This window comes from Ambystoma mexicanum, chromosome 1p, assembly GCF_040938575.1.
Source record: "Ambystoma mexicanum isolate Mex_15411 chromosome 1p, UKY_AmexF1_1, whole genome shotgun sequence".
NCBI lineage: Eukaryota > Metazoa > Chordata > Amphibia > Caudata > Ambystomatidae > Ambystoma > Ambystoma mexicanum.
This window is the reverse complement of record NC_090921.1, coordinates 948,265,072-948,290,878: the sequence shown is the minus strand read 5'-3', so window position 1 is coordinate 948,290,878 and position 25,807 is coordinate 948,265,072. Positions and strand designations below refer to the sequence as shown.

Sequence of the window (25,807 nt, the reverse complement as noted above, 5' to 3'; positions counted from 1 at the left end):
GGTAATAATCTCTGAAGGAGGACATTCTCCAGTAGACAAGGTGTGCCCTCTGGAGTAACGACTATTGCCAGGTGTTTCACCCTTTGTCACCCAATTTTGATCTCCAGATCCGCAGTTCCTTTGACAGAAATATAATTCCCATCGAAGTTTTGAAGTTGTCCAGGAAGTGGTGCGAGGGGAATATGGTGACTCTCCCCCTTCCCGAATTTAATTAAGAAGGCCTTTTTGGACAGGAGGGTGGTTTGGGATCCAGTGTCCACCAACGCTGATAGTGCACGGTGGCCATGTACCTTGACGGAAGCATAAAATCTTCCTTCTCTCTTCTCAAGGGAGCAAAGACAATGTGCATTCTGTGCCAACTTAGCAGTTAACGTTTCTATATTGAACTCCGACACTGTGTTGTGATCTTGGACAGTTTTCTGTGTCGGAGTCTGGGAATCTGTAAAAAAAGATTTTGCACCCAGAATCAAGTGGTATTAGGAAATCCCCTTTTTCCCCTGATTCTTTGCTGTCCCCTTTTCCTGGAGACAATACCTCCGTGCTTTCAGGGTCATCTGGGTAACATTGTTGGGGTTTACGAACTTGTTGCTCTGTGTCAGTCTCCACACTTACCCAGTCTAGATCCGGGTCTTTTGAGGCCCTCCTTCCCTGAAAGAGAAGATTTCCTTCCCTGAATCCTGCAGGGATTCTTCTCCTTTGAAAAGTATGATGCAGACTTCCTCCACAAAGTGGGTTATCTTTTGCTTTCGATTTCTCCTACTTACCCTCTGTTCCCTAGGTTCCAGCTTTTCGGGGGTAGAAGATTTATGTTCAGGTTCAGAGGTTTCCAGGGGGTTTGTTCCGGTGGGAAATGAAGCTTCCTCTGGGGCTTCACATCTCCATTCCACTCAGGCCCCCCTTCTGGAACCTGTTGGTTGTCAGAGGTTTCTTCCCGTTATTGCTCCGGGGCACCACACCCGGGCGTCGAGTTATTCTGGGCAGCAGTTTCAGGTGGAGGGTTCTGCTGAGCCCTCAACATGCGACCCAGGTCTTGGGTTCATTGTTGGCCATGTCGCTCCAGATGTGACATTTTTTCTGGTTGGTAGGGAGGTCTGTATTCATATCTTTGCTGCTCCCAGAAAGGGCAGCTGTCCCTTCTCGCCAAGTAGCTATGGTAATCCTCCTTGAAAAAAACTTGCAAAAGATGCAGTTTAATGTAATGAACCATGATCCCACTATGGCCAATGGTCATCGACTGGACTGGGTCATCACTAAGAGCTTAGAGACAAACAACTATGTGACTACCCCCTGCATATGGACGGCCCATTATAAAGTAGTTTTCAACCTACACTTACCTTAACCAGCCAAAAAACCCACTAATGAAGCAAGGAAAGTCTTTTCTAGAAACTTCAAAAACATTGAAAGTTCGGACTTACAACTCTGCGTAAACGGCATTCTTGCTGACCTTAATGAAAAGGATTCCTCTGACACCATTATCAATAAATATGATCAGCAGATGCTCATGTTAATAAATCAGAAAGCTCCAAACCGAGAGAAAACAGTTAGGCCCAATCTTAACCATCAAAAATGGTTCACACCGGAACTAACTATCCTTAAGAAGGAAAGAAAACACAGCGAAGCAGAATGGTTAAAGAACCCAACTGACTGCAATAAGTCCAGATGGAAATGACTAGAAAAATCCTATAAGAACAACATCAATTAGACCAAAAAGAACTACTTCAATAGTCAAATTGAAGCATCCTCTAATTCAGCTAGTAAACTCTTTGACATTCTTAAGTCTATAGATAAGTCCCAGGCTCCGGCCCCTGCCTTCTCTCCATCTCAGTCAGAATGCGAAAACACTCAGGTAGCCTTCGCAAATAAAAGCATAAAAGCTAGAGAACGCATTGCATCCGCTCAAGCTAATAAACCCCAACCCAGTCGCCCTGTAGAATTGACGATCATTGAGGCAAATGAGAAATTTCAATTTCAACAAATCTCTATCGAAGTCATGATGAAAACTCTGGCATCTATGAAACCATCCTCCTGCCCCGAAAATAAACTCCCCCCCCCACCAAGATCATTCTTGAACATTCGGACATCTTTGCCCCTTTACTTACTAAAATTGTAAACACATCTTTCCGTGACCAAAAAGTACCGATTAACATAAAAAAGTCACCATTACACCGCGAGTAAAAAAAAATAACTTCGACCCACTTGACCCCAACAATTTAAGACCCATCACGAATTGTAACTTTACACCCAAAGTCATGGATAAGATAGCAACAGCACAACTGCAGGAATATGTAGAAAGGCACGAGATTCTACACCCACAACAATCCGGTTTCAGAGCTGTACACTGCATCGAGACAGCAATGCTGGACCTACAAACTAAGATGGTGGGAATTAAGGACAAGGGAAATGTTGGCGTACTAGTCATTTTGGATCTCAGTGCCGCATTTGATCTGTTAGACCACCAGCTACTACAACAAGCACAAGATAAAGTCCCGAACTGCTCCAAAGAAGTAATAAGTTGGCTATCTTGCTTCCTCGAGTACAAAATATCTTGAGTACATTGGGGAGATAAATTCTCATCAGAATTCAACATCTTCTGTGGGGTACCACAGAGAGCTAGTCTGTCCCATCTGCTCTTCAACTTGTACGTCTGTTTCTTATGTGAGCTACTACATCTCCAGGTGTTCTTTACCAACTATGCTGACGACACTCAGCTGGTTATGGAACTGAGTGGGGACTACGCGAAGGACAGCATGACATTAAACACACTTTATAAGAACATTAAAGAATGGATGGACAACAACTGGATGTGCCTAAACAGTAATAAGACTGAGCTAATGGTCTTTGGATCCACCCAGGCACGAGCCAAACTAGCCGCTGACTATCAGGCATTTCAAATTAAAGAATCCTGCATCGAAGTGGCGGGCAAGGTTAAAACGCTCGCATGACCCTGGAAGCCTCCCTTAATGCAGATGCACAAGCCATGTACGTCAGCAAAAATTGCAATTATTACATCAGACTTCTTAAAGCAATCAGAACCCTACTTAGTGAAAAAGATTGTGCTACAATAGCCAGAGCAAACATATTGTCGCTTCTGGACTATGATAACACACTTCTCGCAGGTTCAAGTAAGCAAAGCATGCACAAATTTCAACTGGTCCAAAATAATGCGATCAGAATGATCAAACAAAAAGCAAGAAATGAACACATCAGTGAAGCCAGACGGGACCTCCATTGGCTGCAAATGGAGGACTGAGTGCAATTTAAGTCCCTATGCCTAACACACAAGTGTCTCTATGGCAAAGCATCAGCCTACCTGAAGTCTTAATTCACTTTCTACAACCCCTCTGGGGCTCTAAGATCAGAAGCCAAGGGCCTTATAACCCCAACCGAGCAGCAGCTAATTGGAACAAACTGCCGATCTGTCTTAGGCTGGAGACCAATCTCTCCACCTTTCGTAAAAAGCTTACAACTGTGCTTTTCAAGTAAGCCAATCTGTAAGATCCTTGGCCTTGAAAATATCCAAACTTTTCGTGTAATATGATTTGTCCTGTCACACGTGGTACTACTATTCGTCTGTTCCTGTCTCCATGTGTGTGCCCCGATGCCTGCGGGCGGTCGGTGCAATATAAATAAACAAATAAAGAATAAATAAATGTGGAGTTTCCCTGATATCCTTCCATCCTAGGCCTCCCTTCTCCTTGATTTGGGAATCTATTGTGCTGAAAGCATGGAGAGAGATGAGGTTTGTTCTGGAAATTGGGGGTTGGAGGGTATCTGGGCAAGAAACTCGGGTTGAGGGGTGACGTATTTCATCCCTCCTGAGGGAAGTTCTGAGGGAAGTTTTGAGGGAGGTTTCCTGGGACAGTGCTTACCTGAATGGACCCCCCATCTTTCAGGGGAGTACATACATACCATAGGATGGGTCTGTTACCTTCGCATCTTGGACTGATACAGGTGACAGAGTCAGATGGAGCGTTAGTCTGATACCCTGCCTGGCTACCACCAGATTGGGTTGGATCTGAGGGTCTCCTCTGCCTCTCATTCTGCTTGTTGGTGTTAGTGGGAGGAGTACTTTTAACCACCCCCCCTGTTTCCAAGTCCAATATGGGAGTATTGTTCACACAAGAGAGGTCCAGGGTGCAGAGTTCCCTATGGGCCGGTCCCTATGGGCCGGTCCACCCCTGATTGCAACCGTTTACAGATCTTTAATTCATGGCTATGGTGAGGTGAAGTGTGGTGCCTAGTGAGTGTGGGTGACACGTATTCGGCAGAGAAAAGAAAAAGTACTCATGTGTTGTTCACTCACCCAGAGATGAGGCGGTCACCAAAGACTGCAAGAAAAGCTGTTTCTCAAAATGCTAACGTGTCAACAGCTTTGAGCATCTCCATTGCCAAGAAACAAAACTGATTTGTACCTCTTCCACAAACTCCATCTCCTGACCTCCAGCTATTATGCTCCCCAGAGAAAATGCAGAGCAATCATTGAATCCTGAAAGCAAGCCTTTAAACCATACTGTCTTCTGCTCATAATGTGACTGACATTGTGTAATGGGTGAGGAAAATAGTATGTTTTTGAGTTTTACCGATAGAATAACAAAACAATCACAAAACAATCAAAATGGTCACAATGAAAGGGCACCTGAATTCTGTCCGGTAGATTTGATATTGTTTGTGTAACTATTTATATGCAAAGATATTTGTCCACACCTTGAGCACATAATGGATAATGGCCCAGTTCTCTGAATCTTCAAGGCCCAGTGAAAGTAGAATATGCCATTTCACACCTGCCAAAGCGTCACCCAGCCAGAGCTACAGGAGTGATACATTGTGAGTATGCAAATTAGCTCAAATGCATGCATGTATCTCCAGAAAATTGGCTGTGTCTTATAGGGCAGTGCTATTTTATACACAGCATTTCCAGCAGAAGAGAGACATCTCTCAAGAATGTAGTAAAGTACAGACATGTTTCACCCATTTTAGGCATCATCAGAGCAGGATAGCCTGAGATCCTTGTGAATGAAACATTGGGTATGTTCAGCAAACAGCAACAAAGTTATGGTGGGTTTATAAAAGACTGTGAAGGAAGGACTATGGCCGTATGGTAATGGCTTGCAAGCCACAGAGCATTGCTCATGTGGTTCGGAATTGGAGAGGTGGCTGAAATGGCTTATTCTACTTTCACATTTTAGGTGGAAGGGTGTTTTTCAAGCCTTTGTAAACATACCACAAATGTGCTGGGTTTCTTTAAAGGGCCTTGACAATGGACAACTGTTGTGCAGCATTGTGGCACAACCTCCTTGTGAAGGCTGGTGCTCATCGCAAGTATGTTAATTTGAAGTGGGAGTGAACCCATGCAGGATAGGTGTGCAGCTCAACATTACATAGAATTACTCATGCATGTCACCTGGGCCCATACAGGGTGGTGTCCGGTTAAATACACGTGTGGTCATACGTAATGGAATCATGTAAGCTAATTTGGTCGGACCAAGCCCCTTGGCCACCAATGTGAAAATCTAACACGTTGTTGGCATCTGCATTCTGGGTAAATGCTCTCTTTTGGGTCCTCGGTGGGACCCGCCGCACGTCACTGTCGCTCAGAAATGGATTTGCATCAGTACACTGCGGTGTTTACCCATCGCTAGCCACCTGGCGTACCTTCTGAATGGACAGCACTATTTGAATGCATCTCCGACAGAAAACGCCGCAAGTAAAGTGCTGTCGTTGTTTTGAATATGGCCTCAACCCTGTGTGCTCGGCTTGTGCTGCCTTTACAGTGCCTGAAATGTAAGATACACATTAGCTAAATTCACGGTTGTCACGGTCTAATGTTACCAATTGTGGACAGCCTGAGCTAGCAGGTGAACATTACCACTCTTAGAGGTCTTTTAAAAACAGGGCCCAGAAGAGATTTAAGGGAATTACAGCAATGCGCGATGAACTGTGCAGCAAATGTTCTCAATGTGTTGGTGTAGAAGTAAAGTGAGCAGCAGAGACATTGTAGTGGTCAGAATATGTGTTGGAAAGTCACATAAACAGACTTGAATGGACCTGTATGGACTTTAATAATGTCTGGATTGGGAACACCCTTGCATCAGTAGCACCCTGCAATTAAAGGGAGGCACAGGAACTCCTTTTTATTGGGATGAGCCAAATGGTCTTGCTGGGACCCAAAAAAATACTGACCACCTTCTTAAAACTCACGCTGTAAAGGATGCGGCCTGGTTCCTGTGAAACTCAAACAGAACGCTTGGCAACAGGGAATGAAGTGTCCTTAGGTCAGCTTTGATCTGCTGGAGAATCATGGTCAACTGCTCCCAAAATGGCGGCTTCTATGCACCCATTCTAATGCACCGGTAGCCAGGGTCGGATTGGCCCCTCGGCCTTTCGGCCTGTGGCCAGGCCGAAAACGTCCCTAGGGAGTTGGGGCCGGTTTCTGGCCATGGCTGGGCCTTTTTGGAAGAAAAATAATTGGAAAAAAAAGGTTTTTTTTCAAATTATTATAATTTTTTTTCAAAAAGCCTTTCACTGGTTTTAGGTCGATAAATGGGTACCAATACAGGTTGGGTGATATTGTATGCATATTTGTTCTATGAAAAAGAGCTTAAGCTTAAGTGCTATAAAATAACATATTATCATTTGGCCTCGGAGGTCTGCTTGGATTCACAGTAATTTAGTGTACTTAGGAACAATGCTATTTGATGCCAATTCCTGTTTTGTCAAGGGGTGAAAGGTCGTGTTTCATCGCTTCCCGGGATGTCACTTTGGGGTGGGGTCAAATGACATCACTTCCAGTGATGTTATCAGAGGTCAAGGGTTGTGAGGCAAGGGGTGGACCACTTTTTTGAGGCGAGGGGTGAACCACTTTTTTTTGGGTGACCGGGCCTATTTCTTGTGCCAGTCCGACTCTGCCGGTAGCAATGGGTTAAAAAGGTCTACATTGTTAAACTGAAACAAAACTTTGAAATCCCAAACTGGGCGTGGTCTATAAACTAGAGGGACCGGGTGAAGAACGTGTTCAATGTTTCGTAACTATAAATATTGGCGACAGAAAAAAAAATACTTTTTTAGTGGAATTTGTGTTTCCTCCAAAAGAAGTCATCTAAAACCTGAAAGAATTCATCGGAATGCCAGAATTTCGCAAGTAGCAAACCAACGACAGAACATCATGCATGGGTGCACATTCCTGTCCAGGGTGGAATATACTCTTTACTGAACGAAACATAACCCATATCACACCTGTCATTTCTGCGCCAATTGGTGTATTTCTAGGGTGATTGTTTGGCTGTGCCATTGCGACACCACTTCTGCGCCCTGAAGTTCCCTTTAATAAGCAAATGCATTCTGTGAGTTGTCTTGGCTCACTCGAGGGGAGCGCCTGATGTCACTGATCGATGAAAGGAACGTATGGGAATACGAAAGTGGTGTCACACTGGCGAGCGCAGGGAGTTATTCGCCCCCTGCAGCACTATTGGGCGAGGTGGTATGGGAAGGAGGCACTTTTGGGAAGATTATTCATCAAGTTGAGAAAAAACGTAAAAAGCTCACCAGTCTTGTCGTCCTTGTCGGCGAACTCCACCATGACCGAGTGGCCGTTGTTGGAGATGTTGAGTGAGTTGCACGACTCATAGGAAATGGCGAGCTCCGTCAGTTCGGGGTTGTACACTGCTCCAGAGGAAACGATGTCGATAGGGGATTGGCGCTCCCCTTCAGCAATTGGGTAAGACCGGTGCCACTCCGAAGGCCCTGAAGATGGAGACGAATCATTGGAGTGCTCTTAGTTTTCACAGGCAGCACAGCATCCAACAAACAGTCTTAACATATCTTTCTCACCAGTAAGCATATACACTTTGGCAAGAACCTTGCAGTATTAGGTATGGAGACAACCTTTTTGTGACGCGATGGTCTGAGTTAGCTCTCAAACTCTTAATAAAGCGGCCTTTAAGTCTGATCGGCTTTCATTAATAGTGTATTCATGTCTGGTTTCCTAGCTGTTTTTATTCTGGTTTCTCTCTTGGATGTAGTAAATGTCTCGGCCGGTTTTATATCTGGCTTAAATCTGGTTTCATTGAGCAGATGGGTTGTACCTGTTTTTTAATATGTGGTTTCAATCTTGTGTTATTTCTGGCCTTATAAGGTGTTTTGTAGCTGTGGCCCTGGTTCTGTAACCTCTTTCACTACAGTGTCATGTTGCGAAGAACTTTCCCGTTTCATAACTGACTGGCACCTAGCTCGGTGTTCGAATTAAATCTAGTGTTATGTCTCTGTTAAGTCTGGTTTCACATCTGGTGTCAGTGATGGTCTTACCCTATGTGAATATCTGCTTTTACGTCTGGTTTCACATCTGGTTTCAGAGACGGTGTTGCCCTGTGTGAATGTCTGCTTTTACATCTGGTTTCAGAGATGGTCTTACCCTGTGAGCATGTCTGCTTTTAAACCTGGTTTCAGAGATGGTCTTACCCTGTGTTCATGTCTGCTTTTACATCTGGTTTCAGTCTGGTTTCAGAGACGGTCTTGCCCTGTGTGAATCTTTGCTTTTACATCTGGTTTCAGAGATGGTCTTACCCTGTGTGCATGTCTGCTTTTACATCTGGTTTCAGAGATGGTCTTACCCTGTGAGCATGTCTGCTTTTAAACCTGGTTTCAGAGATGGTATTACCCTGTGTGAATGTCTGCTTTTACATCTGGTTTCAGTCTGGTTTCAGAGATGGTCTTGCCCTATGTGAATCTCTCCTTTTACATCTGGTTTCAGAGATGGTATTACCCTGTGTGCATGTCTGCTTTTACATCTGGTTTCAGAGATGGTCTTACCCTGTGTGAATGTCTGCTTTTACATCTGGTTTCAGTCTCGGGTTTCGATCAGATTTTAGTGCAGTTTGTCCTGTGAGTTCCATACGTGGTGTCCAGGGCCTCAGCAGTAGTAAGGGAACTATGCACAGCCGCCTGCCTTTCCACTAGAAGAGTGGCGCTAGGGAGGACCAGATTAGCCTTGAAAATATCAATTCGCCCCATTGTCTGGGTGTGGGATTGGCCAAAAGACTCATCGCCTAGGGTGGCATGAATCCTTGCACTCGTGGTAATGGTTTCCTTGTGCATTTCTGCCTGCTGTCCTGGTTGGCTTCCCCACTGTAGGAATGCTGCTCTATCTCCAGTTTCATGTCTAATTCAGATCTCAATTTTGGTTGGTTTCATGAATCTATGTTGTCCCTTTTTCTTTATGGTGGTTCAAACCCATGTCTCTGCCTCCCCGATCTCCTCCCTGAAACCTATTAATGTCTTCCCGCTGGCCCTCATTCAGTTTTGGGTCTTTCAACAAATTCGAATTTGGGGTATATGTTGTTCATCGATGTACCCAATCCGATTAAACATTCTATTCCTGGTTTCAGAGATAGCTCCTCGCGGCTACATGGCTCTTGTATCCAGGAGCTGGATTAGCAGTGGTTCATGTATGGCTTCAGGCTGGTTTCTATCTAGTCTTCTAGCTGGCTCCATCTGGTTTCATATGTGTCTATGTTTGCTTCACCTTCTGTAGTGCCTTTCACACTGGTTTCATGCGTAGATTTAGTCAAGATGTTACCTAGTTTCACACTGGTTTAATTTCTGACTTCTGTGTTTTCAGTCCAGTCCCAGTCAAATTTCATGGATGACTTCTCCATAGTTTTATATTTGGTTTCAGTTTTATTTCTACCTAGTTTCACTTTGACTTCATAAGGACCCTTTAAGCAGCTCCACATCTGCTTTTAGTCTGATTTCCACCTGCTTTCAGTCTGGTCGCATACGTCATTTCTGTCTGATTTCAGAGGTCGTCTCAGCTAGCTAGCATGGCAGGCTGCACTCTGGTCTGATAGCAGGTTTGTCCTTTGTGTCATATCTAGACTAGGGGTGTACCGAACTTCGTCTTCGAGTAAGTATTCGGCTGCATTCCAGCTGAAAAAAAGCTATTTGGCTCCAGCCGAATAGTTTCTTGCTATTCGGCTCTTGTCGAGTACTTTGACATTCTCATTGGAATACAATGCAACATGAACTCAGAAAGGCAAATATAGACTTCAGTTTGCACAACTGAATAGAATTAGACCAGACAAATTGCTATCACACAGTTGATAATTATCTTATATTGTAATCTGCTCTTTAGGGCATGTTTTGTTACAGATTCTTAGACCAAAAAGGTGCTCATCTTTTATACTTAGCCTGCAACAATACAGGAACATCTTTTCTTTTAGCGAATGTTTATATGCAATGTGCACGCTTTTCAGTTGGAAAAAACAAACTGAAAGAAATGTGCATAGATACTTTCAGTTCCTATCATGTCACTTCCCATTGCGTACGTCATAGCCCCTCCCCCCTTTTTTTAAGGACTTGAGTCCTGAGTTTAACATTATCTGATATTTTATCAGGAATTGTAAGCTGCATATGTTTGTGTATTGGCGAAAAAGAGTGGCTAAGATAAGTGAAAAGTAAGCAGCGTTTGTTTGGGTGGGGTGAATAGTTATGAGATGGAGTTCACTCATTTCAGATTTCCTCTGGACTTATGTCCTACATGAGCCGACATTAACCATTTTATACATTTCTGTGTGAGCTGCAAAGAAGTTTTGAAACTCGACTGCATCGACTTTGCAACTGGATAGAGAATGCAATGCATCTGATTCACAAAGGCAGTCCTTTTGCATTTGTGAAGCCTCCTACTTTAACTGGCACTGAATATGCAACAATCTTCTGTACATTTGGTCCCTTCATTTTGGTTAAATCTGCTTTATTTCTGGCTTTTATACTTTAAATAAAGATGCTACATTAATTACAATGAAGAGAAATAAAAGTATAGAATGCATTTAAAATGATGCTTTATTTGTTTTTTTTAATGTTTGCTTTTTGAAGTTTGGAACATGATTTATTAAATAAAGCAACTATTCGGCATCATATTTGGCTTTGGCCGAATAGTTGACAAACTATTTGGTATTCGGCAGAATACTAAATATGCTATTCGGTACAGCCCTAATCTAGACTCATGTCAGGTTTGATATCTGCATTCCAACTGATTTCATATCTCATTTCATCCTCCTTAATGTAGGTTCATAGCTGATTTCTGTATAGTTTTCTCATGGCTTCATGCCAGGTTGCAGTCCAGCTCCATCTGGTATGACATCTAGTTTCAATCTGGTTTAATATCCAACTTTACCTGGGTGCAATGGAGTTTCACGTCTGGTTTCCTTCTGGTTTAATAGCTTGTGCTAACCTTGTTTTTATGGCTGGCTGCACTCTGGTTCCAAAACAGGGTTGAGTCCCATGTCATGCTTGCTTTCAGTCATGCCTGATATCAGACTGGTTTAATGTTTGACGTCACCCTAGTTCTATAGCTGGCTGCATGCTGGTTTCAAAACAAGGCTCAGTCTATTTCTATTTCTATTTGTTTATTAAACACCAAAGCCTAGGGGCATCAGGGCCTAACACAGAAAACAACGAAGGACAAAAAACAGACCAACAAATACTACAGGGGGGGGGGGCAAATAGCAGCCCTACGGCAACCTTCCTAAGCAAATCGCAATGATTTCAAACCTTTCCTAAATACGAGATGATTCCTTTCAGTTTGCATGTTTCTGGGGAGCTTATTCCATGCCTGGGACCAGGGGGGATGCTGGGGGGCGGGCTCAGGGGGCTATAGCCGCAGGTCTTTTGGTTGCCACCCCGGATAGAATCTCAGGGGTTACAACCAAAAAGGCTAGCTAGCCCCCAGTCCCTACAGTCCCAAAATGAGCATAGACCTGTAACTTTTCCAGACCTAGCAACACCCCTGCCTGGGACATCAAAACGGGAAAGGAGCATCCATCCCTCTGGTTCTCTTGAACCAGGGGATACAGAGGCTTAGCGTATTGGAGGACCGTAAGGTATGGGCCTTGTATATATTTCCAGTTTCTCCTTTAAGTAGCAGGGTGTATTTCCCAGCAAACATTTATGTCCTAAGGTGAGTATCTTAAACTGAACCCTCTCTGCAACTGGGAACCAGTGAAGTTCTATCCTGGCCTCTGACATCTCATCCTGCCGGGCAATGTTACACACAAATGGAATTGCGTCATTCCGGATCCTCTGTAACCTACCCAGGCATTCTTTGCTTGCCCCTCCAAACATGGAATTGCAGTAATCAAACCTAGGTAGGACAATGGCTCGGACCAGCTTTTCACCTTTTTTTGTTACCAGAGGCAGATCTATCTCAACACCCTTAGGTAATATGGTTCTTAACCAGGCAATTCACATGGGCATCAGTGATGCTTCCATGTAAATACCCAGAGTTTGTACTTTGTCCACAATGGTGATACAGCCACCGTCTACATCAAAACTCTTATAGGCCGGACCCAACACTTCTGTGGCATGTTTCGACCCGTAAACCATAAATTCGGTTTTGGTGGCATTTAAGCAAAGCCAATTGGTGGGCATGCAATCTTTGATAAACTGATAGATGTTATTTAGGTTTTCTTAATCTGTCTCAAAATGTCCACTAAGCTCCGTGGTTAGCTGGAAGTCATCAGCAAAATTACAAAATTGTATCCCTAATTTCTCCAGTTCAGCACATAAAGGTTTAATATAAATGTTGAATAAGGATGGAGACAAGCACGTGCTCTGCGGTACCCTGCAGGAAATCTGGACAGGATCAGATGAGTCATCTCCCCAACACACTCTCGAATTCCGACCAGATGGAAAGGAATCCATCCATTTAATAGCATTTTCTAAACGATGCCCAGTATGAGCCAGCGCCTTGAGTAGCCGTTCATGATCAAGTAGGTCAAAAGCTGCTGATAAATCAAACAGTATCAGCAGCCCTGACCCGCTTCTTTCCAATGCCGTCAGCATATGAGTACGCAAATCCAAAAGGGCACTTGCACGATCTGAATGACACTTGGCCTAGTAGGATCGCTCTCTGTCCACCGTTTGTTCCCCTCCCCTGCCGCGTCGCGCCTTGAAACACTTGTGTATAGGCGCGTTATAAATGCCATTTCAAATCATATCACTCTCCATTCCGTAATCACTACGAAAACTGCCTGTTTCTTATGGAGAAGACTCATATTGTCCATGAACTGTTGTAGTTGAGAAGTGTCCATTTTGTCAATGATTTTCAAAAGAAACGAGGTGTTAGTAATTGGCCTAAGATTGGCTCTAAGTCTGGTTTAAAACTGGTGTTGGCCTGTCTTTCGCAGCTGTACGTGACTATGTAAGGCTCTAGCTGGGTACATGCAGTTACCCATGGTTTTAGGGGGCATACATGGAATTATTTTAGCCTCGCTGGAAGGGTATTGCTAAACTATGCCAGGTAAAATATGGACGCTTAAAAAGAATTATTCGCAAGTCCCTCTTCAGCGGTAAAGCCAGCTCTTTGCTTCTCGTAAGCGAAATCAAACCCATATGAAGATTAAAATGTGACCTTCGGCTGCTCTACATCTGGGACATTGATAAATGATTCATGGCCTTCAAGGGGAGGTAGAGAAATCCCTTTAAAATGAGGATTCCTTGCTCAGGGCGCGCACGCTGATAACTGTGAGACAGATGACAGGGCGGCCAATCAGAGAAGCTCAGAAGAGGACAGAAGGCGGAAGGAGAGGGCGTATGGGAGGGGAAGGGGAAAGAAGGAACACACAGAGGGGGAGAGAGGAGAGCACAGGCAGAGTGAGAAAGAGGGAAGGAGACACAAACTGGGATGAGGAGTAGAGGAAGGACAGACTGAGAGGGGGAAGACGGGCACAGACTGAGGGGAAGAGAGAGGGAGACGCAAACTAGGACGGGGGTAGAGGAAGGACAGACTGAGAGGGGAAGGGGAAAGAGGCACACACAGAGGGGGAGAGAGAACGAGAGCACAGGCAGAGTGAGAAAGAGGGAAGGAGACACAAACTGGGAGGAGTAGAGGAAGGACAGGCTGAGTAGGGAGGGGGAGAGGGCATGGACCGAGGGGGAGAGAGAAGGAGACACCAACTAGGAGGGGGATAAAGGAAGGAGAGACTGAGAGGGGAAGGTAAAAGAGGGCACAGAGGGGGTGGAGGAGATACACAAACTGGGAGGGGGAGTAGAGGAAGGACAGACTGAGAAGGGAAGGGGGAGGAGTGCATGGAGCGAGGGGGAGAGAGGAGGAGACACAAACTAGGAGGGGAATTAGAGGAAGGACAGGCTGAGAAGGGGAGGGGAAGGACGGCATAGACTGAGAGGAGAAAGGGGGAAAGGGGCACAAACTGAGAGCAGGAATAGGAGAAGGAGACACAAACTAGGAGTGGAGAAGAGGAAGGAGAGCACAGAGTGGGGAAGAGAGAAGGAGACAGACTGGAGGAGAGAGTAGAGGAAGGAGTACACACAATGAAAGAGAAAAGGGGAAGGAGACTCAAACTAGGAGTAAAGGAGAGGGAGGTAGAGCACAAACTGAGAGGGGAAAGAGAGAAGGTGACAAACTAGGATTAGTGGAAGGACAGACTGAGAAGGGAAGGGGGAGGAGTGCATGGAGCGAGGGGGAGAGAGAAGGAGACACAAACTAGGAGGGGGATTAGAGGAAGGACAGGCTGAGAGGGGAAGGAAGGCATAACTTGAGGGGGATAGAGAGGGAGACACCAACTAGGAGGGGGATTAGAGGAAGGACGGGCTGAGAAGGGGAGGGGAAGGACGTCATAGACTTAGAGGAGAAAGAGGGAAAGGGGCACAAACTGAGAGCAGGAAAAGGAGAAGGAGACACAAACTAGGAGTGGAGAAGAGGAAGGAGAGCACAGAGTGGGGAAGAGAGGAGGAGACAGACTGGAGGAGTGAGTAGAGGAAGGAGTACACACAATGAAAGAGAAAAGGGGAAGGAGAGGCAAACTAGGAGTAAAGGAGAGGGAAGTAGAGCACAAACAAAGGAAAAATAGAGAAGGTGACAAACTAGGATGAAGATGAAGGACAGACTGAGAGGGGAAAGGGGAAGAACAGCCTAGACGGAGAGCAGTGAAAAGAGAAGGAGACACAAACTAGGAGTGGAGAAGAGGAAGGAGAGCACAAACAGAGTAGGAAAGAGAAGGAGAGAGACTGGGGGAGTGAGTAGAGGAAGGAGTACACACAATAAAAGAGGAAAGGGGAAGGAGACGCAAACTAGGAGTAAAAGAGAGGGAAGTACAGCACAAACTGAGAGGGGTAAGAGAGAAGGTGACAAACTACGATGAAGATGAAGGACAGACTGAGAGGGGAAAGGGGAAGAAAAGCCTAGACGGAGAGCAGTGAAAAGAGAAGGAGACACAAACTAGGAATGGAGAAGAGGAAGGAGAGCACAAACAGAGTGGGAAAGAGAGAAGGAGAAAGACTGGGGGAGTGAGTAGAGGAAGGAGTACACACAATGAAAGAGGAAAGGGGAAGGAGACGCAAACTAGAAGTAAAAGAGAGGGAAGTAGAGCACAAACTGAGAGGGGTAAGAGAGAAGGTGACAGACTGGGGGAGTGAGTAGATGAAGGAGTACACACAATGAAAGAGGAAAGAGGAAGAGGACGCAAACTTGGAGTGGAGAAGAGGAAGGAGGGCACAGACAGAGGGGAAAGATAGAAAGAGACAACCTAGGATGATCATGAAGGACAGACTGAAAGGGGAAGGAAAGCCTAGACTGAGAGCAGGGAAAAGTGGAGGAGATGCAAACTAGTCTAGGAGTAGAGAAGAGGCAGGAGACTGAGAGAGGAAATGGGAGGGAGGGCACGAACGTAGAGGGGGAAGGACTCAAAAGGAGGAGAGGGAAATACATCAGAGTCTGAGTGTTGCGAGGGAAGGAGAGCACAGACTGAAAGGAGGAAGGGGACAGGAGGACAAGGGCTGATTGGGAGAAAAGGGGAGCACAGCACAGACGTGGACGAGAAGGAGGGCACACACTAGGAGGGGGCAAGGAAGAAAGGCAGAGGCCGAGGGAGGGCAGAGACGGTGAGGTTGACCGGGGGAAGGAGAGCACTGAGTGGTTGAGGAGAGAGGGCACACATCAGCGGGAGAAAAAGGGGAAGGAGGGCACAGGCTGTGGTGTGGGAGGGGCAATTTAAGAGGGCACGTTTTGAGAGTGCATGGTGCAAAAGCAGCGTCTAATAGGGGTGGGTTGGGGACATTCTAAGAGGGAAACGTGGAGATGGGGGTCGAGTAACGGGCAAGTGGTCACGGTCCACCGTCTAAGGGCGGGGTGCGGGGTAGCTGGATGAGTGGCACCTGCCTGCCACCAGCCGGGGGTGGGAGTCTAATAGAGGAAGGAGAATTGCAATAGACGGGGCCACGGTCTGAAAGGGGGAAGGGGTGGGACATGCCCGAGGTAGGGGGAGGGAAAACAGTGAGTACAGAGAACAGACAGGAAAAGGTAAGAACTTTGCTTGTTTTTGGAAAAGAGGTGTGGGGGCGCTGCCTTCAAAGGGGAAGGACGAATGAGCAGTCCAGGGTGAAGAGGAGTGGCCGGGGATGTCATAGGGAAAGAGGGCAAGGGCCAACGCTAGTCCGATGATGAGATGCGGAGGCGCGGAGCCTGAGTGAGATGTTGAAATCAGTAGACGGGGGCGAAGGGTGCCTTTTGGGGAGGGAGGGTGGTGGGAGTGGCAGAGGGAGGAGGAAAGCCCGAGAAGGAATTGGGAGAGGGTCCCAGCCTCCCCTCACCACTGCTTCCCTCCGGCTATCGCTGCCGCAGGAGGGACTGTGTGAAAGCAAAGCAGAATTATTTCGGCTGCGGCGCCGCCTTCAGTTTGCTTACTATAGCATTGAATGAATGATTTTCACTGCTATGGTAAGCAAAATGAACGCGGCACCGCCGCCGTAATCATAGTGCTTTGCATCCATTGACATGGATTGAAATCACTCTTATTTCGGAGGCGGCGCCGCCTTCATTTTGATTACTATAGCACTGAAAATCATTCATTCAATGCTATAGTAAGCAAACTGAAGGCTACAACAATGAGTTTACCTTTTTCACAGGTGGGCGGGGCGCGTGGATGGAGCGTGTGCAAATGGGCGGCGTCTTGTGTGCCTGTGGGCGGGGCATAAATCTCAGGAATTTTGATTTTAAAATGTAGGCAGGTGTGGCACCCTCTCAAGGGCACGCGTCCAAATGTCCTCTGCCTGAACCATCCCCAGCATCTGGGGAGGGGGGATCCGCGTATTGCCTGGTATGGTCGCATGTTGGAACAGACCCACATGGATCACATGGCCACAGATCTGGCGTTCCAGGCGTTTCTGTCCGTCGTCCATGCCGGCCTCCCCCAAGGCAGGAGCTAGTGAAGCAAGGCTTTAAAAAGAAGCGCGGGGTAGAGCTGCAGGTGCAATGCTCGCTCTGGCCTGGGTGCATCACCCCTGTAACTCTGCGCTGCGCGTGCACACGAAGCTGCCTGCACCAACGCTGCTTTTGGAGGAAGGCAGCGCCCAGACTGTACTCTTTCCCCAAGCGCCTCCACACTGTGCTTGGCCCCAAAAGCCTATCAACATTGCCCTGGCGTTTAAAGCCTGCTGGAAATTCCAGCTAACCAACTGCAAAGCTTATTTACTAGATCAAGTTGCGAACAACACAGCGGCACGCGCTTGAGAACATTCCAGACGATTCCTGGGGCATCTCGCGACTGCTAATGATGTCTGTTGGCTTCAGGTAGTATTGTCTATTCAGCCACTGAACGGGGCTCCCTTGTTTCATCCCCTGAGCACGTATAGACCAATGCCCGCAAACCAATATGCCCGAACTGCACCCAGCAGACACCGCTTAGGCAATTAGAAATTCCAGCCCGGAAGGTCGTGGTCTGCACTATTGCGCTGGGATCTGCTGAAATTACAATGGCTCACTCAATATTAAACAATTCCCAGCCCTTTTTAGTTTTGGCTATTGGGTGTCGCTTGCATCACCTACAAGCTGAAATGATTGCATTAGAGTACAGATAGGGAGAAATGGCATATGAGGAGGGGCACAAGCATTGTAGGTGCTGTTTGGGTGTTTGCACACCCATAGACTGCCCATGGCCGTCCTAATCCCTATGGCCATTCCCACCCAGTCCCTGCCCCTTCCCGCCCAGAACACCTGCTCATGGGAACTCTTTGAGCTCGCTTTAATCAAGCCTTACCATCGGACTTTGCACTCAAGTTGCCTGACAGTGTTTTCTCAAAGGAGTCTTCTGAGAATTAATGACTTAATTGGAGTTGGAAACGCGCTAATGGTGTAATAAAAATGTCTTACCAGGTCTGCCTTCAGCCACAAGATGTTAAGCCCTATGCCTTCCTTTCACTGAAGTATTGTTAAAACAAACAGTGGCAAAGTCAGCCGTTTTGGCTTGTATATACGTTTTAGATGTTTGCCAGGCACCGATTTTAGATGCCCAGGCACTCCCACCATTTTGCTGCTGCTACCATCAATGGCCAGTTAATACCACTACGCCAGTGCCTGACAAGTGTCATTCCTATGCCTACACAAAAGCCCAAACTGTTGGCATTGCCAATGCTTGTTCATGTTATTGTTGCATGCTTTCAAATGAAACTTTTTAACAGCTAAATAAATACAATGAGATTAAGAAGGAAGGCAGCCATTTGTTGAAATCATGTGCGGCAGTAGCAGTGCCTTTCCCCAGGGGTGTGGGGGAGAAGCGGGTGCCACGGAATGCTCACAGCGTGGAGGAGCCTGGGAGGCTGCTGAGGGGATACTGGGAAGAGATGGAGGTAACGCGGAGGATGACGCAGAGGAACAGGTGCACGAATGGCAGCTACTGGTGGAGAAGCCGGGTGACCGAGGCCCGATCGCCTGCTGGTACCTGTGCAGCCCAGGTCGGCCCACATTCAGTAAAGTCATCCTGATTGTATCCCAATCCACCTGGAAGTCTGTGGAATTCCTCAGCTCTCCCAGAAAAGGACTATCGCCGCTCTGCCTGAACTCCGAAGGAGCATCCCGCCACCTGGGCCTGATGCCAACTACTGCCTAAGTCTATAGACGCCAGCCAAGTGCATTACACGTGCATACACGGTCAAATGGGAGTTTCCTATGCTCATCACATATCGCGTTGTATTGTGTTATTTCCAATTTTCCTTCAACTGCAAGCCCCAGAATGCAAAGTGATGGGAGTGAAAGGTTTAGAACTATGAGCTTTGTCCCACTGAAACCCCAATTACAGGCAGCAGGAAATATAACATCATACAGAGAAACCAAAACTTATCAGCACAGAGATCCACAGTTCCTTCAAGCTCCCACCCTTGAGTCTAACTTTAGAACTAGCTGGCCATCTCATGCAGAAGCCATCTGCCCACCCCACTGCCTTGTGCCAGGGCCCATTCCTGGGCCCTTCAGCAGAGCGTTTCATGGAGACCTGGCAGAGAACAGTGTGTGGTCAAGGGTCCGAGAGACCACCTATTAGAGATGGCATTGTAGGGGGACTTCTTTCCCTAGCCGCATGCTCCTCTTCAACTTCCTGCAGCCTTGGCATCCCCAGTGGAGTAACTTTGCTGAAAATGTTGGGGGGGAACATAACATCTGAAGAAAAGGTGCCCCAGAATGGGGACAAAATGGTGTGCCATGAAAGTTGGGGGGGACAAACACCCCTGTCCCCCCCTAAAATTACGCCCATGGGGCACCCTTTTTGGGGGCAATTTGGGGAATCTTTACTCCATCATTTATTTTTCCTGCTCCTCATCTCACCAACCTACCCACGAAAAATCCCCTCTTACAGGGTTTTACCAACATTCCGAAACAGATGTTATTGCCTGGAAACCCTGCTTATCCCGAAGGCGTCCCACTGATTGGAGGTGATGGATTCCCTTGCTGTGGGGGTAGCAGTTCAGGGGGTGTCTACTTCTTTTTATAGCTCCCGTCAGCGGGACTGCTTAGGCTCTGCCTGCATCTAGGCAAAATCCACTTAAAAGTAGACACCACCCAGAACTGCTACCCTCACCTCAAGCCATTCACAATCCATTGTATCCTGCCAGCGGCACTACTTAGTCTCTGCCTGCCTCCAGGCAAAATCTACTAAAAAGTAGACACCACCCAGAACTGCTACCCTCACCTCAAGCCATTCACAGTCCATTGTATCCTGCCAGCGGCACTGCTTAGTCTCTGCCTGCCTCCAGGCAAAATCTACTAAAAAGTAGACACCACCCAGAACTGCTACCCTCTCCTCAAGCCATTCACAATCCATTGTATCCTGCCAGCGGCACTACTTAGTCTCTGCCTGCCTCCAGGCAAAATCTACTAAAAAGTAGACACCACCCAGAACTGCTACCCTCACCTCAAGCCATTCACAGTCCATTGTATCCTGCCAGCGGCACTGCTTAGTCTCTGCCTGCCTCCAGGCAAAATCTACTTAAAAGTAGACACCACCCAGAACTGCTACCCTCACCTCAAGCCATTCACAATCCATTGTATCCTGCCAGCGGCACTACTTAGTCTCTGCCTGCCTCCAGGCAAAATCTACTTAAAAGTAGACACCACCCAGAACTGCTACCCTCACCTCAAGCCATTCACAATCCATTGTATCCTGCCAGCGGCACTACTTAGTCTCTGCCTGCCTCCAGGCAAAATCTACTTAAAAGTAGACACCACCCAGAACTGCTACCCTCACCTCAAGCCATTCACAATCCATTGTATCCTGCCAGCGGCACTACTTAGTCTCTGCCTGCCTCCAGGCAAAATCTACTAAAAAGTAGACACCACCCAGAACTGCTACCCTCACCTCAAGCCATTCACAATCCAGTGTATCCTGCCAGCGGCACTACTTAGTCTCTGCCTGCCTCCAGGCAAAATCTACTAAAAAGTAGACACCACCCAGAACTGCTACCCTCACCTCAAGCCATTCACAATCCATTGTATCCTGCCAGCGGCACTGCTTAGTCTCTGCCTGCCTCCAGGCAAAATCTACTAAAAAGTAGACACCACCCAGAACTGCTACCCTCACCTCAAGCCATTCACAATCCAGTGTATCCTGCCAGCGGCACTACTTAGTCTCTGCCTGCCTCCAGGCAAAATCTACTAAAAAGTAGACACCACCCAGAACTGCTACCCTCACCTCAAGCCATTCACAATCCATTGTATCCTGCCAGCGGCACTGCTTAGTCTCTGCCTGCCTCCAGGCAAAATCTACTAAAAAGTAGACACCACCCAGAACTGCTACCCTCACCTCAAGCCATTCACAGTCCATTGTATCCTGCCAGCGGCACTGCTTAGTCTCTGCCTGCCTCCAGGCAAAATCTACTAAAAAGTAGACGCCACCCAGAACTGCTACCCTCACCTCAAGCCATTCACAATCCATTGTATCCTGCCAGCGGCACTACTTAGTCTCTGCCTGCCTCCAGGCAAAATCTACTAAAAAGTAGACACCACCCAGAACTGCTACCCTCACCTCAAGCCATTCACAATCCATTGTATCCTGCCAGCGGCACTGCTTAGTCTCTGCCTGCCTCCAGGCAAAATCTACTAAAAAGTAGACACCACCCAGAACTGCTACCCTCACCTCAAGCCATTCACAATCCATTGTATCCTGCCAGCGGCACTACTTAGTCTCTGCCTGCCTCCAGGCAAAATCTACTTAAAAGTAGACACCACCCAGAACTGCTACCCTCACCTCAAGCCATTCACAATCCATTGTATCCTGCCAGCGGCACTACTTAGTCTCTGCCTGCCTCCAGGCAAAATCTACTTAAAAGTAGACACCACCCAGAACTGCTACCCTCACCTCAAGCCATTCACAGTCCATTGTATCCTGCCAGCGGCACTACTTAGTCTCTGCCTGCCTCCAGGCAAAATCTACTAAAAAGTAGACACCACCCAGAACTGCTACCCTCACCTCAAGCCATTCACAATCCATTGTATCCTGCCAGCGGCACTGCTTAGTCTCTGCCTGCCTCCAGGCAAAATCTACTAAAAAGTAGACACTACCCAGAACTGCTCTCCAATGGCGTTTCAGTGATCTCTGCTCTGCCTCGGTGATCGCTGTTCTGCTATTCCATTTCATTTCATTGGTCAAGTGCTGTAGAGAGTGTGGGGGTAACAGTGGGCAGTGGGAGCGGTGGGCGGGCTGTCATTTGTCAAGTGCTTTGGTGTGTGCAGGGGGCAGCGGTCGGCACTGTGAGGGATGGGAGGGCTGCCTCTGGTCAGTTTCTGTAGAGAGTGTAGTGGGCAGCAGTGGGCACTGAGAGCAGCGAGAGGGCTGTGCTTAGGTAGGTACTGTAGAGATTGTATGAGGCAAAAGTGGGCCCTGGGCTGTCATTGGTCGGGTGCTTTAGAATGCGTCGAGTGCAGCAGTGGGCAGTGGGGGCGGTTGGAGGGCTGCCTTTGCTGGGGTGCTTTAGGGAGTCTAAGAGGCACCAGTGGGCACGGAGGCGAGGAAGGGCTGTCCTAGAACATGATTTGCGAAGGGCAGGAGGAAAGGATGGGCAGTGCGATCCAGTGGTAGTGGGATTCGCTGCCCCCTGACAGTTCTAGCGACGGGAATGCGCAGGAATGTGGCGACATTGGCTGGGAGGGAAGCGAGAGGCGCGAGTGCAAAGGAGGAGCTACCCAGGGCTGACAGATACTGGCTGGGGCGGTGGGGGGGGGGGGGGGGGGTGGTTAAGGGGGGCGTGAGCCGGCGCGGCACTTACCGTCATCCTCCCCGTATCCCCAGCAGTGCTGGCCGGTCATGGTAGAGCTGTGAGTGCCGAGCCCCGAGCTCCGTGCCAGGGGTCCCCTTCCCTGCCACACTCGCTCTCTCTGCGTCTTCCTCAGCCCTCACTTTGCTCCCCTTTGCCGTCGCTCTCTTCTATAGCTCCAGGGTCTTCCCTTTTCCCCTACTGCTCCTTCGCTTATAATACCCCTTTTCCCCTTTTACAATCTCCGCTTTTTCTCCTCTTCCTTTCCCTATCTTCCTTCCCCTTTGTCTTCCTAGTTCCTACCCTCGTGTTGCCTTCTTCCTTCCCTTTCCTCCCCCTTTCCCTCCTTCCCTCCTGGTCCCTTGGCTTGGGTGCGAATGCCGCCTCTGCCGTACCTGCTGCCTTTATACTGGAATTATTGAAGGACGGTCGCAGGGGCCAGCCCCTTAAAGGGATAAAGCGTGGGGAGGGGCGTTCCTCCCGCGGGGAGCGAGTAGGGTGGGTGCTGATCCTACTTTTGTGAGGGCAGGCAGCTTGGCACAGGCAGGAACCTGTTAACACACCTAATGACCGCAGGCGGGACTGGATGGAGACACTGCACTGACTGGAGGCATCCCTCAGAGGCACTCACTGCACGCGGACAAGTCGCTAAGGGAGGCACTAATTGATGACTGGCAGCAGGGCTGTCCATGTGACACCCATATGTCACAGCAACTGCAGATATCGCTTGGTGGCACCGAATGCCCGGGGATGCGAACCATTTCGCTTCGGCTGTCGGCTGGCAGGCGGGGATGCCTCATTGAAACAATGGCTGCAGACAGACGGGGAGCCCTTCACACGTCCAGTACAGTCAGACTGAGATCAGTGGGGACGCACCCGCCGAAAGAGGACCTCACGGACTGGCAAGGGAGATCTCACAGTCTTCAAATGAATGCCTACTGACACGTGAGGTCTGTGGGGGCACTGGCTGTGCACTCACGGGTGAGATCCCTTAGCCAGTGGTTCCCCGAATATTAGCGGAAGAGGCCCGAGAGAGGCACTGCCTGCAGAAGCCCCTGAGACCTATGCCAGGGAACGGGGCATTGAGAGCACGCTAGCTGCAGATCTCCTGCAGTGGAGCTTACTTAAGTGGCATGACAGTGATTTTAGGGGCGCAAAGGTGTTTGCCCCCCCACCCAAACCTTTTGGCACACCACTTTGTCCCTCTCATTTGGAAGGGGCCCCTTTCATTTAGATGTCATGCCCCCTCCCCAACATTTTCATTAAAGTCACTCCACTGATCAGGGGTGGACGAGGATAACATTTCAGGGGGGAGGGGGAGATGAGTAGGGACTAACCCTTCACATTTTGGAAGAGGTGTTAACTTCAGAGACTGTGAGGGAGGGGCAAACGTACTTGTGGGGTGGGCTTCTAACTTCTTTACATATTCTAATGAGACCATTCAGGTGAATCTTCAATATTATAAGCAGTTAACTCTCTCCTTCACATCTGAAACAACACACTTAAGGACTGCTGTAAGAATGAGCTGTCTCCTGCCCACCTCCCTCCCACGCTTCCAATCACTCCCAATGCAAGTGCTAACTATTTATTTATGAATTGGTTAGAACACTGGTAACGTTTCACAAAAAAGAAAATAAAAAAACATTCATCATATTCAATAGTAAAGATTGATAAAACCTTACACATGGAATAAAGATATAGAACAACATTTGTTATATTCAATAATATACATGGGTAAGTATTTAAAAGTTAAATTTTGTATACTTTAACACTTATTTCTAAACATTAAAATACACTATTGTAATTGCTCAATAAATAATTAAAAGTTCAATTTCATCGAAAAGATTACCAAAACAGTGATGTATCCTTAATTTGAATCACCCCTGCCATACCCAACAATTTGAAAACAGGATTGTTAATGTGGTTTACTGATCACATACTGCTCAACACCAGAATTCCCTCTTGTCCAACCAGAGGACATCATGAACACAGCAATAAAATAGCATAATCCCAGCGCTTCTCAATGCTACACATTCAAGCAATATAGATTCTCTTGACTATCCCGACAATTTTCTTAGATAAAGCACAGCCATTCACTACATTTCCGTTGATTTGCACATTAAGGATTTCTCCCGCCTGCGTCAGTTTCGACCTGAACATAAGAAATTGGGATCTCCAATATGGATTAGGGATTTTAACAAATACTATGTCAGTACACCCAAAGATTTACCCCTTTACTCATTGTCTTATATAATGTATATGTTTTCATTTTTGCAATGGTGTTGATCCAATCATTTTCAAAAAATGTTCTTTGTTTAATCGGAAAGCAGTAATTCCATGTTAACATCACCAGCTATCGTAATAGAGTCCACATAAGTGAAAAAACAAATAATAGAACCTGGACTACATTTGGCAGTAGCCTGTGCTCCAAGGTTTACACGTGGGGAGACTGTTGCCTGTATTAACACATTCCTAAACATTAGCAAGATCTTCCAATAATACCAGCCTTTTAAAGATACCAATCCAAGCTCATAACGCAAGGATGCTTTTGAAACTCAACAAGGAGGGCCTAAAGCTTTTTCTTCTTCTTTTTTTATTAAATAAAAGTGTTTTACAGTTAACAAGAAACTTTTACACTAAGATAAGAACAACTGCAAACAAATAACACAGCAAAACGTACACAAAATTACATCAACTCTATGGTCAAATCATAAAACAAAGCTTTTTAAATAAATGTTGGATTCTAAAGCGTGCCAGTCCAAATCTCTGGCCAGGTTATTCATTCCTTGACCATAGATCAGAGGTGGTACGACTTTGGTTTGTAGTAGTGTATTAAGGGCTGGATGGTGAATCAGAAAAATCTATTATTTAGCCATTTCATTTGAATTGCACTCCGATTTGCTTTGGTTCCCAAACGTTCCACGCGTGCTTGCTTAGAGGGCTTGCACTCAATAAAAAGACCTGGATATTGATCTCCGTTATCGGTATAATAGGAGTTTCCTCTAATGTCCAGAGAAACATGTATGGTTTTATTCTTGTTCCTGCACAATCTGAGTTTTGCTCTTATTGATGATCAGATCATTAGCATGCACGCGCTGGACTGTTGCATTAATCAGGCGCTGAAGACCTTTCTGCGTGCTGTTCATTGGGATAAGGTCATCTGCATAGGATAAGCAGCTAGTCGAAATTGAACCCATTTGCAATGGAGCAAACACTACCCTAGACAGACTTAGCTCCAAATGTTATGTTATGTTATGTTAAAGGTACTAATATAGTGCAC

The 25,807-nt window shown here is 47.0% G+C and overlaps 1 protein-coding gene across 2 annotated transcripts in view; it reads right to left on the bottom strand.

The window, feature by feature from the left end:
- The window catches only part of CA7 (carbonic anhydrase 7), a 184,215-nt gene extending 161,309 nt beyond the window's left edge, over positions 1–22,906 (bottom strand). Inside the window, exons 1-2 of one of the 2 annotated variants that reach the window (XM_069653261.1) lie at positions 22,540–22,906; positions 7,543–7,740 (exon numbers count right to left, since the gene is read on the bottom strand). In XM_069653261.1, coding sequence (XP_069509362.1) covers positions 7,543–7,740; positions 22,540–22,579 — 238 coding nt within the window. In that variant the 5' untranslated portion in view covers positions 22,580–22,906. The remainder of the gene's footprint in view (positions 1–7,542; positions 7,741–22,539) is intronic. The other variant, XM_069653267.1, reaches the window with a different exon arrangement.
- Between the last annotated feature and the right edge of the window lie 2,901 nt (positions 22,907–25,807).